The 12544-nt window shown below is 37.7% G+C and overlaps 1 protein-coding gene across 3 annotated transcripts in view; it reads right to left on the reverse strand.

Moving 5' to 3' along the window:
• Nucleotides 1–164: 164 nt before the first annotated feature.
• bcl3 (BCL3 transcription coactivator) overlaps nt 165–12544 on the reverse strand; it is a 30484-nt gene continuing 18104 nt past the window's right edge. Inside the window, exons 4-10 of one of the 3 annotated variants that reach the window (XR_006358310.1) lie at nt 8407–8608; nt 5805–5893; nt 5613–5690; nt 4642–4809; nt 2408–2507; nt 1739–2323; nt 165–1593 (exon numbers count right to left, since the gene is read on the reverse strand). Coding sequence is in view for 1 of the 3 variants with exons in the window: in XM_044014870.1 (XP_043870805.1) it covers nt 2205–2323; nt 2408–2507; nt 4642–4809; nt 5613–5690; nt 5805–5893; nt 8407–8608 (756 nt within the window). In the remaining 2 variants the exon portion in view is untranslated. The other 2 variants (XR_006358309.1, XM_044014870.1) reach the window with 2 other exon arrangements.

Genomic DNA, 12544 nt, shown 5'->3' on the forward strand with positions numbered 1-12544 from the left:
AAGGAGTTCAACACACCTACATTTTCATGCTTGAAAACTGTGCCACAAATTTAGATTTTATCAGTTGTAATTGACAGTCTGGATGAAAAGATCTGCTTTCAGGGAAAAACTTGATTTGCCTGCAGTCTGAACATATGCAAAAATCACAAAAACATAACCACTGATGCCACTGGACAACTTTTATATAAAAAATATTCACATGTCAATTTCAGTGATAGAACAATGCACACAGATACATAGTGGACAGAGGTTATTTAACATGTCAGTGAACATTTTTAGAAGCTCAGTATACAGGATGTTTTTTGGCACTACTGATGCAAAATACCACAATAACCTTTCAGCATAATGTAGGTCAAGTGATCTGCAGTGGCGTGCACAGACATTTGGAAGGGCAGGGGTGAAAGTTAAGAGGGCACCTGCTGCACACTGGTGGGACAGGCGCGCTAGAATATCATTTCCCACATTCTCACACACCTGGGTATACCAATACAGGGACATCTTTTACAGCACAGCATCACTTTCTATACAGCACTGAATATCATTTCCTCTAAGGACACCCTTTGGAACACTTTCATGTAGGGGCAGTAGGGAACTTCATTACATTTTTGATTGGAAGGACACCCATAGGAAACAAAGTTGCAAGGGCATCTTATAGTGGCCAGTAGAGCACTTCCTCATGTTTTTACCACTCCAGAGGATACTTAAGCATACATCTTGTGACTTTTTTTTGTCTTTTAGGGCACCAGGGGCAACCGTCCCCTGTCCCCTACCTGGTGATCTGAGAGAGAATGACACTTCTGCTCCTCTGTTTACAGCCTCACAAGTAAATCTGTAGCATCACAGGTGGATTTGACTAAAAAAACACATCATTGGCTGATCCACTACACCTACTCTGCATACAGGGTTAGGGTATGTCCCCACAGTGGATCGCTACTCCAGCAGCGGAAAGTTGGACGTTAAACACAATAAAACACATGTCAGTATCAGCAGAAAGTACTGCAGATGAAGAGATTGTCTCAGGTCATTTTAAGTGCTCATCTGATGAGAGGAGCTCAGGACAAACATGAGCACTAATAATCAGTGCATCAAACTCAGTAATCGACGATATTTCAGCAATCGTTCCTTCTGCAGCTTTAAGCCTTACAGTGAAAAGAGTGTAAGAGAATGTCACATAAAAGCAGAACTGAAGCAGCTTGTGGGTGACCAATTTGCTCATAGTCATAGTTGTTCCCCAGTCTGTAGGGACAGCATCATTTACTGCTGCTCTGTCACGTCCCTCTGCATCCATCCAAGTCTGAAACACTGCGGGTGGTACATTTAGATGGTCAGAGCAGCTGCGCTTTAATGTCATCATGTCGGTGCTAAACAGTCACCGATGAGAAACATATATAGTCTTTTTTTCTATACTCTACTAGTGTGAACACGGACATGAAGCGTAACTTGGATATTTATCCTAACTTCTAACCTCAGTCCCTATCTTGGCCCTAACACTAATTTCTGTCCCTATCTTGGCCCTAACGCTAATCTCAGTCCCTATCTTGGCCCTAACGCTAATCTCAATCCCTATCTTGGCCCTAACGTTAATTTCAGTCTCTATCTTGGCCGTTAATCTCAGTCCCTATCTTGGCCCTAACGGTAATCTCAGTACCTATCTTGGCCCTAACGTTAATCTCAGTCCCTATCTTGGCCCTAACGCTAATCTCAGTCCCTATCTTGGCCCTAACGCTAATCTCAGTACCTATCTTGGCCCTAACGCTAATCTCAGTCCCTATTTTGGCCCTAACGCTAATCTCAGTCCCTATCTTGGCCCTAACGTTAATCTCAGTCTCTATCTTGGCCCTAACGCTAACCTCAGTCCTTTTGTTGGCCCTAATGCTAACCTCATACTCATACCTTTACTTTACTGCTGCTCTGCTCTCTGCATCTAAATACCCTCCCAGTGGGTTTACATTAGAGTCAATTGAAAGCCTGGTGAATCTGTTTCAGACGCTGAAGTATACCTTCTGTAAGGCGACGCTGAGAGGCGTGGCGAGCGTCAGTATGTGACGCTCTCGGCATGAGAACAGGTTGGTAGGGAAGTCTGAAATGTGCTGCTGGTCTGTTCTGAACATTCTTTAGAGCACTCTCTGAAGGCAGTGGAGTCTTGACTGTCTCTCTGCTGTTTGGCTGTGTCGAGGTAGTTGCTTTGGTGACCTAACCTTAAGCTAGTAAGATGGAAATACAGGCACAGATGGAGTCTTTGGAGAGTGGGATGTGCTACGGTGAGGAGTGTGCGGTGAAGTCAAAGGCGAACATCCGCGACTCTGGCTGGGAGATGAGGACCCTAAAGTAGAGGCAAAGAATACAGATTACATGCTGCAATGTCATCGTCGTCCATGTGTTGGCGCAATTGTATGCATGCCCTCACCATTTTCTGATAAGTTGCTTCCATGCGGTGAGACTGAGACACAGTGTTGATCTTGAAGCCTAATGTATTTGGAGCCTCTCCCTCGCAACACATCCGCGATCTGGAAATTATTGAAGTGTGTTACAAGCTTGTGTGCACTCATTCATTCATTGTCTACCACAGAGGTCGGCAAGTGAGTTTGGCCTTGGATCAATGTTGGTCGCAGCTATTGAATATCGGGCCAAAGCATTGTATCTTAGTCAGGCAAAAACCTGATTTTGTCTCAACTATCAAATCTTGTACAAAAAAAAGTCTGATTTAGTAAATTCATCATTTAAAATATGTAACTAAAATGATCAACTGTTGGTAGTGTCTGTTGTTTTTGGACTGTGGGAGGAAACTGGAGCTTGTGTGCCAAGTGGCTCTTAGTAAGGCTGGTGGAATCAGACTGATAACGCTGCACCATTCAGATTTGGCCACTAGAGGGAAGAATACACACATCCCATCATCTCAAACAGGGCTGAGGGAAGTTGGGGGTTACAGTTGTTATTGTTTTTTTCGGGGGGGCTTTCCATTATAAAGTTGCAGTAAGTTTTCAAAGTTTGGAAATTTACAAGGAAGTTGATCGTAGTTCATTTGTTAACCTCAGTCTTGACTGAATTGTCCTGATGCACTGACAACTAAAACAAATCCCAATGCCTGCATTGTTACCGCTGCCAAAGAGGACATGTTGCTATACTGAACTGGTCGTGTCTTGGATTTTGATGAAATAAAAATGATCTATATCCGCATCACCTTTTGAGTGCATATACAATGAATATTTTGCAGCGGTTTGCAGTCTCATGGTGTATTATTTTTTTCCTTTTAACACAAATGTACATAATTACACAAGACGAACAATGGGAAAAGAAAAAAGCAAGATGATAAACAACAAAAATAATAATAATAATAATAATTTTAAAATACAATACAAATAAAATAAAACAAGACAAAGAAGATATGTTCTAAGCAGTAACTGGTGGGCTGTGGGCAAATCTGTTGTTGTTGTTTTTAAATTATTTGCTGATCGTGCTAAAAACTATGAACTAAACTAAACTAGAGATTTGACAAATAACTGACATATGTTCAGTTCTGCATGGAGTTTACATGTTCTCCCTGTGTGTGCCTGGGTTTTCTCCGGGTTCTCTGGTTTGCTTTCACAGTCCAAAACATGCAGATTTGGGGATTAGGCAAATTGGACACTCTAAATTCACCGTAGGTGTGAGAGTGGATAGTTGTTTGTCTCTATATGTGGCCCTGTGATGGACTGACGATCTGTTCAGGGTGTACCCCGCCTTTCACCCTATGTCAGCTGAGATTGCGACGCTCGTGTGGAGGATAAAGCGGTAGAAGATGGATGGATGTTTGGTTTGAAAAATAAAAATAAATGATGACATGATGCACAATAAATATCGACTGTTGAGAGCAATTTCTGACATTTTATTCTCCACATCTCACACACGTGGTACAGTCCTTCTAAGTTAGGGATCAAAGACAACATCCACATTATCACCAGGTGACTATTGTTGGCTTAAGGCAGCTCACAAATGTGTATTTTTGGCTCTGACTGAAGACGATTTAAGACACTAGCAACAAAAATTACTTTTTACTTTTTTTTTAAACAATATATTTACTAAATTAGTCTTTTTGTGAACAAGATTGGATAGTTAAGATTAGAAGAAAAAAAATCAGGTTTTGCCTGATTTGGATAAAATGTTTTGTCCCAATCTTCAATTGCATAGAAAAAAATTGTCCCTGGACCAAACTTTTCTCCTGACCCCTGACCTAGAGGGAGCCTTTGCAATAGGTTTATCTTCAGGGTCCATTAAGATATGATAAAATTTTTTTCCCATTTTGAGCCCCTACTCTGACATGAGATGACACATAAACAGATAAAACCTGCTCGCTTGGCGACCGAGCCTTCTGCTCCTCTGCTCCTCGACTGTGGAACACCCTCCCAGAACATCTGAGACAACTGGCAGCTTTAAAAAGGGTCTAAAAAAATACCTTTTTAAAAAAAAATCCTTTAATATGTAATTGTTTGTTGTTTTTTACTACTGTTTTTACTTTACATTACTCTTGATTGTTTTTTTGTTTTGTTTTTTAACTCCTTTTGATTGCATCTGTAGCACTTTGGGATTTTTTAGAATATAGTGTCTTTCAGGTTGGATGGGTCTCCCTACAAAAGTAAGCCGATACAGAAAAGTCTCACTCACTTTCCTGCTCTTGGCCACCATCACAGGAGTGTCATTGTGGTAGTTCTTGAGGCTGCTGTCTGCTCCACTCTTCAGCAGCAGCCGCACCGTGTCCGCCTGATCTCGGCCACACGCACCATGCAGGGCCGTATTCCCACTGTAGGACTGGCTGTTGACATCAGAGCCATTCTGCCACAGGAAAAAAACAAAAGGAGAAGATTGTGGCACAGATGTGATTCATACAAAAAAAAAGCAGCAGTGAAATGAAAGCAAAAGTCTTTAGGGACTAAAGTTACTTTAGGGTGCGCAGGCAAATGTCACGAGGCACTATATCTTTTTTGACACCTTGAAGCATGAGAGCACTTCATGTTTCATACATATGGAAGTCCCAATGTGTTATTCTATATATAGATATGCTGTATTCCATTTATATTGAAAGTCAGAACTGGGAGTGACGTCACCTCTGGTTGAGAAGTCGGAAAAAAACATGGACGCAAACATATATTGGGCTAGACATTGTTAGCAATATCAGTCAATAACAACACATTTTGCACAAACAAATCTTGAAATCCCATGTCGTGGGTCGGGGGGTTGCCTTGGAAATTTGGAAATTTCTTAGACTTATCTTGGAAATTTCGAACACTTTCGAAAAATGGATTTACAAAAGCAACATAACATAAGTTTCGTAAGTACATAAATAAATTATGAAATTTGAAAAATAGCAGAGTTGGTGTTTTTCAGCTGCTCTCAGTGGCTTCCCCTTCACAGCTTGCCCAGGACGGGCAACACCCTGCTTTGCCTGCCTTGTTGCAACTCCCCTGAACAAAAGAACTCCAAGATGGAGAAGAAATTGAAACTAATTGGAATTCTAAAGATATTTCAGGTATTTCATCAGAGAGGCAAATGGAAAAACTGTACTTGCAGCAGATGAGCAGTAAAGAGAAAACCCAACTTATTAAATAGAGCTGAGTCACAACCCACACCCTGATTACCTCAATGAGGAAGTGGACCATGTCTGCGTTATTGCTCTCAACCGCATGCATGAGAGGACTCTGGCCACTTTTGATGTCCTGATTAAGAAAAACAAATACCATGTGAAAAATCAACCACTGCAAAGACGGTAAATACAATTTGTGATGTTGTGAAACCTAGTCATTACTGACTCGTGCGGCACAGGAACTAACCATTGCATTGATGTCAGCTCCTGCATCCAGCAGCATTCTGGCTAAATCCTTACGACCACGCAGCACAGCCAGGTGGAGAGGACTCAGACCTGAGAACAAGGGTAAAGCAGATTCTGAGTGTCAAACCCTCTGACCATGAACGCTGGACATGAATCATCAGTTTTTCATGCCATGAAATCAGTGCTTGAAGTTGAAAAAAGAAATAACTGTTAGTACTATCCTTATTTCCAAGTGGCTTGTGTATCAGCCAGTGTTAAAAAATAACAATTACTTAAAGGAATACTTCACCCATTTTCATTTAGCTTTGTATTACTAGAATAGGCGTAGTATTTTTGAAAAACTGTGCTTCCCAACCTCAGTTTCCCCTGAGTTGAGAAATATCTTCCTTCTTTTCTTTGTTACGTGCTCACCAGTGACACTTGGTCCAGCTATCGTAACTGTTAGCAAAGATGGAGGACACTGTTTACATTCTGGGAACGAGGTCCCGTCCCCCTACGAGTGTCACTGGTGGGCACGTAACAAAAAAGAATAAAAAATTTTCTCGACTCAGGGGAAACTGAGGTTGGGAAGCACAATTTAAAAAAAAATACTACCTCTATTCTAGTAATACAAAGCTAAATACAAATCGGTGAAGTATTCCTTTTGAATTAATTTCAACAGTGAATAAAACAGTACAGGACATATTAGTTGCGTTAACATGTAATAATGTCATGACTATGAGGACACGAGGGAGAAGACCAAATGAAAAAGAAGAAGAACATCTAAAAATGTCAAGACTATATTTCACATTTTGTTGATTTATGAACACTGAATAGCTCAAATGTATGCAGACTAAAAATATTCTGTGTTCAAAACCCAGTTAAAGAGCAGCCTGCAGAAGTGTGAAGAGAGATTTTCTGTTTAATCAAAAATAAATTTGCAATATCTGAAAGCAAGCAGGTCCACCTATCATATTAGCAAGGTGTATGTAAAATGAATTTGCACAATAAACGATCAGATATCCTATTAAGTAACTAATTAACTAATTTATTTGTTAAGTATTTTAACACATGTGCATGTTTTCAATAAATCATGCAGTTTTTCCCAATCTCTTCATAACGGGACCCACTTTTTAAAGATGGGAAACTTATTATGACCCAAATCACAATATCAGTCATGACAAGAGTCAATAGAGCTCCAGTAGCTGACGTCAAACAACCACAGTAACGCCCTGTGGCAGGAAACAGCGCCGTTCACCTCTCGTCTCTTTGCTGGCTGTTTTCATCATAAGAGTGAAGATGGTGGCTGGACAAATGGGAGAACATTTTACCAGATCCTCACCCATCCAGAGAGATAGCACAGGTGAATTACTGCTATGAAACATGCTCACAGTGAGCAGAATAACACGGAGTGATGGGAACAAACACAGGCAACACATTTTGTGGTTAACTCTTGGTCAATCATGGACTAGATTTACCAAGTGCTAGTCTGCACAGCAACATTATTTACATTAAACTGCCTGTCGCTAATGCTAACACTATATTTAGAAGGTAGAATCCAGAGTTGAGTGTTTGTCACAAAGCCAGATTGTATCCATTTGTTTCCCTCCAGGATCTAAACTTTCAGTGACTCTCAGGAGTTAATCAGGACATTGAAGCTGTTTCCAAAACTCCTTATAACACTGGAGGCACTATAAGGAGCAGATATATTCACTTTATCAAGGTATATGTACCTGTAATATATCTGTTAATCTCTGTGGATTTGAAGTGCGCAGTGAAATCTGCGCAATCTTAGGTTGAATCCAGCACTGGTCCCGTTCTTTCATGCTGCCACAATGGCTGTTCATAGAAACCAAATCAAGTGACATCTATTTGTTTACAAACTATGTTAAGTGAGTTAGTTATAACATCGTTTTATGGATCTTATTTAAAACACGTACACATAAATCTTAAATAAAATCACTGATTTATTAGACATCTCTTGGTAATTATTTGTCTCGCCATTCAAAATGAATAATGGCAGTAAATTTGAACTTGCTGTGATTTATATTAGAAATTGCCTCATGATGGTTTGTCAAATTAAAAAAGTGGGTCTCCATATAAATAAAAGTAGCACTGACTTTAAGATCTTTCAACCACAACCTTGCTGTGCTGAGACAGAATGTACTGTGTTGACTTGGCACTAACAACAAACCACAAGAGAGGGAAATGTCCTCTTTTTTTCCTGCAAACTCATCCAAAGCAAACAACCTGACACTGACCAGAATAAGGGTTCACATTGTGTGTGTGTATGTGTGTGTGTGTGACACTTGTAAGGTTGGTTTCTGTTATTCTGTCAGAAAAGAGACGTGTCATGTCACAGCACTCTAATTATTACATTTATTTGGCCATTTAACTACTGTGAGTCACCTGTTTCTGTTTATTGTTCCGTCTATTATTATTATTATTATTATTAGTAGTAATAATAATAATAATAACAACAACGTATTTATCATTACATTACTTACAACTTGAAGAGGAAGTGATGGCAATCACAAGACTTAATCAGATGACATAATTTAGTTTAGCTTGTGATTTTATGTACAATACATGCCAATGAGCTTCTTTAGTAAAACACAACTTACCCTCATAGTTTCTGATCTCCAAGCACGTGGGGGACGAGGAGCGAGAGAGCACCACAGAAAGACATTCACGCTGGTGGTATTCACAGCAGAGGTGAAGCGCTGTTTGGCCGTGACGGTCCAAGGCAGTAGGGTCAGCTCCTGCTCTCAACAAAACACCCACCATGTCTGGCTGCTGGGTTATTACTGCCAAGTGAAGGGGAGTCTGGGATGACAGAAGAGACAATAGTTTAGATAAAACCAGTGTATTCAGGTCCATAACCATAAAAAGGTAATATGACAGGGTTTCCACTGTCACGGAATTCCTGGAAAATGTATTGGAATGCTCTGAATGTTTGGGAAAGGTTTCAAATAAGCTATCAGTATGTTAGGATGACATTAGAAAAAAATAATACATTTGTTTAAGTTAAAATATACATGTAAACGTGTTTGTGTGACAGAAATTGTACTGAATGTCTGATTAAAACACAGCCAAAGAATGCGATTCGGATACTAGTTATTACTACATGTAAACGTACTACATATTCCCCACACTCATATCAATTCCCCACTAGATGTATATCCAATATTTAATTTAACTTGATAACTGCACCAAAGGGTGTTTCTTTGTGTAGTCTACGCAGTCTGTCATAGGGCTATTACTGTACATAATGTTAGCGCCATATTGCTGCACCTTGTGATTGCTATGTGGGCCTACTGATATTAAACTACTTTAGTTAAGTCATGGGAACATGGTAAGATAAACTATAATGAGAAGATTATGGGAAAGCTTTAAATATTCATTAGTAAAATGTGTGCAAACCACAAATATATACATTCTGAACCACGACTAATGCTGGACAATGATCGCACTCTCTCGTATCCTCACAGAAATCACTCCTGTCTCTCTCAATCTAAGATAAAGTGATTTTGTTCCATTACATATGCCACTATTTTGAATAACCTATCACAGCAACTAAAGATTCTCTTAATGGAAATTCCAGCTCAAGGCCTTTTGCTGATCGTGTACAACATACAGTACCAATCAAAAGTTCTCATTCAATGATTTCCATTTTTAGTGGAGACATCCAAACTATGAAAGAACACATGGAATTATGTCATCTCCTGTGAAGGGGTAGAGAACATTCTGCACAATGAACTTGGCATGTCAAAGGTTTCTGCTTGTTGGGTGCCACAACTTTTCACCCCTGATCAAAGCAGGTCATGTCGCAGGAGAACTTGGCACGTTTCAAAGCAGATCCAGCAGGTTTTCTTAAACTTTTCATAAACCAGAATGAGTGACGGGTCCACCATTTTAACCAGCGATTTCTTGAGGGGGGGGGGGACTTTTTCAATATCTGTAGCAAGGTCATCCAAGAGCTGCAACACTGATGGTAGAGGTATGTAGACCTCAGGGGAGACTATGATGAAAAATCCACTACATGTGGTAAAATTCCACCATTGCATCATTGTCAGCCTATGAGCCTTTCAGCCCACCCTTGTCCATTGTGAATGGACAAATGATATGAATCATTACGTGCAATATACACTCACAGAAAACTTTCCATCACACATCTTTCATACCCATTCACGCAGTGCCGGCACATCCGCCAGGAGCCATGTGGGGTATATAGACTAGCTGAGCCTGGAAACAAACCCACAACCTTCGAGTTTAAAGGCGACTCGCTCTACCTCTGAGCTACTGTCACCCTGATAAGTAAAGTAATCCATTCAAACAATCCATGTCACAAACTTATGTGTGACACTGTTGTATGATGAAGTCGGCATCAATTCATGAAAAAAACTGTTGAAAATATGGAGATTAAAGGTTTCTGCCCAACAGTAATCTCCAATACTCATTGACCTAAATGGATTTGTCAAAAGACTATACTTACATAAAAAAAAACTAAAACTGACTAAAACTTTTTTGAGTTTACGTCGAGTAAAACTATCACATATAGAAATGACTAAAATGTGACTAAAACTATCACATATAGAAATGACTAAAACGTGACTAAAACTATCACATATAGAAAAGAGTAAAACGTGACTAAAACTATCACATATAGAAATGACTAAAACGTGACTAAAACTATCACATATAGAAATGACTAAAACATGACTAAAACTATCACATATAGAAATGACTAAGCATTGACTAAAACTATCACATATAGAAATGACTAAAACGTGACTAAAACTATCACATATAAAAATGACTAAAGGACTAAAACTATCACATATAGAAATGACTAAAAGCATGACTAAAACTATCACATATAGAAATGACTAAAAGCATGACTAAAACTATCACATATAGAAATGACTAAAAGCATTGACTAAAACTATCACATATAGAAAAGAGTAAAAGCATTGACTAAAACTATCACATATAGAAATAAATTGACTAAAACTATCACATATAGAAATGACTATTGACTAAAACTATCACATATAGAAAAGAGTAAGCGTGACTAAAATTATCACATAGAAAAGACTAAAAGCGACTAAAACTATCACATATAGAAATGACTAAAACGTGACTAAAACTATCACATATAGAAATGACTAAAGCGTGACTAAAACTATCACATATAGAAATGACTAAAATGACTAAAACTATCATATAGAAATGACTAAAACATTGAAATGACTAAAAGCGACTAAAACTAACACATATAGAAAGAGTAAAAGCATTGACTAAAATTATCACATAGAAAGACTAAAAGCGTGACTAAAACTATCACATATAGAAATGACTAAAAGCATTGACTAAAACTATCACATATAGAAATGACTAAGCGTGACTCAAACTATCACATATAGAAATGCTAATGACTAAAACTATCACATATAGAAATGACTAAAAGCGTGACTAAAACTATCACATATAGAAATGACTAAAATGTGACTGAAACTATCACATATAGAAATGACTAAAAGCGGACTAAAACTATCACATATAGAAATGACTAAAATGTGACTAAAATGATCACATAGAAAAGACTAAAAGCATTGACTAAAACTAACACATATAAGAAATGACTAAGCACTAAAACCACACAAAAATGACTAAAACATTGACTAAAACTATCACATATAGAAATGACTAAAAGCGGGACTAAAACTATCACATATAGAAAAAGACTAAAGCGTGACTAAAACTATCACATAGAAATGACTAAGCATGACTAAAACTATCACATATAGAAATGACTAAAAGGGACTAAAACTATCACATATAGAAAAGACTAAAGCATTGACTAAAACTATCACACTATATAAAAACATAAGAAATTAAAACTGACTAAAACTATCACATATAGAAATGACTAAAACCTATCACATATACTATTGACTAAAACTATCACATAGAAATGACTAAGCGTGACTAAAACTATCACATATAGAAATGACTAAAACATGACTAAAACTATCACATATAGAAATGACTAAAACGTGAATAAAACTATCACATATAGAAATGACTAAAACGTGACTAAAACTATCACATATAGAAATGACTAAAACGTGACTAAAACTATCACATATAGAAAAGACTAAAACGTGACTAAAACTATCACATATAGAAATGCATTGACTAAAACTATCACATATAGAAATGACTAAACTAAAACTATCACATATAGACTAAAGCGTGACTAAAACTATCACATATAGAAATGACTAAAACGTGACTAAAACTATCACATATAGAATGACTAAAACTATCACATATAGAAAAGACTAAAACGTGACTAAAACTATCACATATAGAAATGACTAAAGCGTGATTAAAACTAACATATAGAAATGACTAAGCATGACTTAAACTATCACATATAAAGACTAAAAGAAAACTAACACATATAAAACTAAACGTGTAAAACTATCACATATAGAAATTATTAAAACGTGACAAACTATCACATAGAAATGACTAAAACGTGACTAAAACTATCACATACAGAAATTACAAAAACTATCACATACAAAAATGACTAAAACGTGACTAAAACTATCATACAGAAATGACTAAAACTATCACATATAGAAATGACCAAAACTATCACATATAGAAATGACTAAACGTGACAAAACTACTTCACATATAGAAATGACTGAAACCGGACTAAAACTATCACATATAGAAATGACTAAA

This window comes from Solea senegalensis, unplaced genomic scaffold, assembly GCF_019176455.1.
Source record: "Solea senegalensis isolate Sse05_10M unplaced genomic scaffold, IFAPA_SoseM_1 scf7180000012564, whole genome shotgun sequence".
NCBI lineage: Eukaryota > Metazoa > Chordata > Actinopteri > Pleuronectiformes > Soleidae > Solea > Solea senegalensis.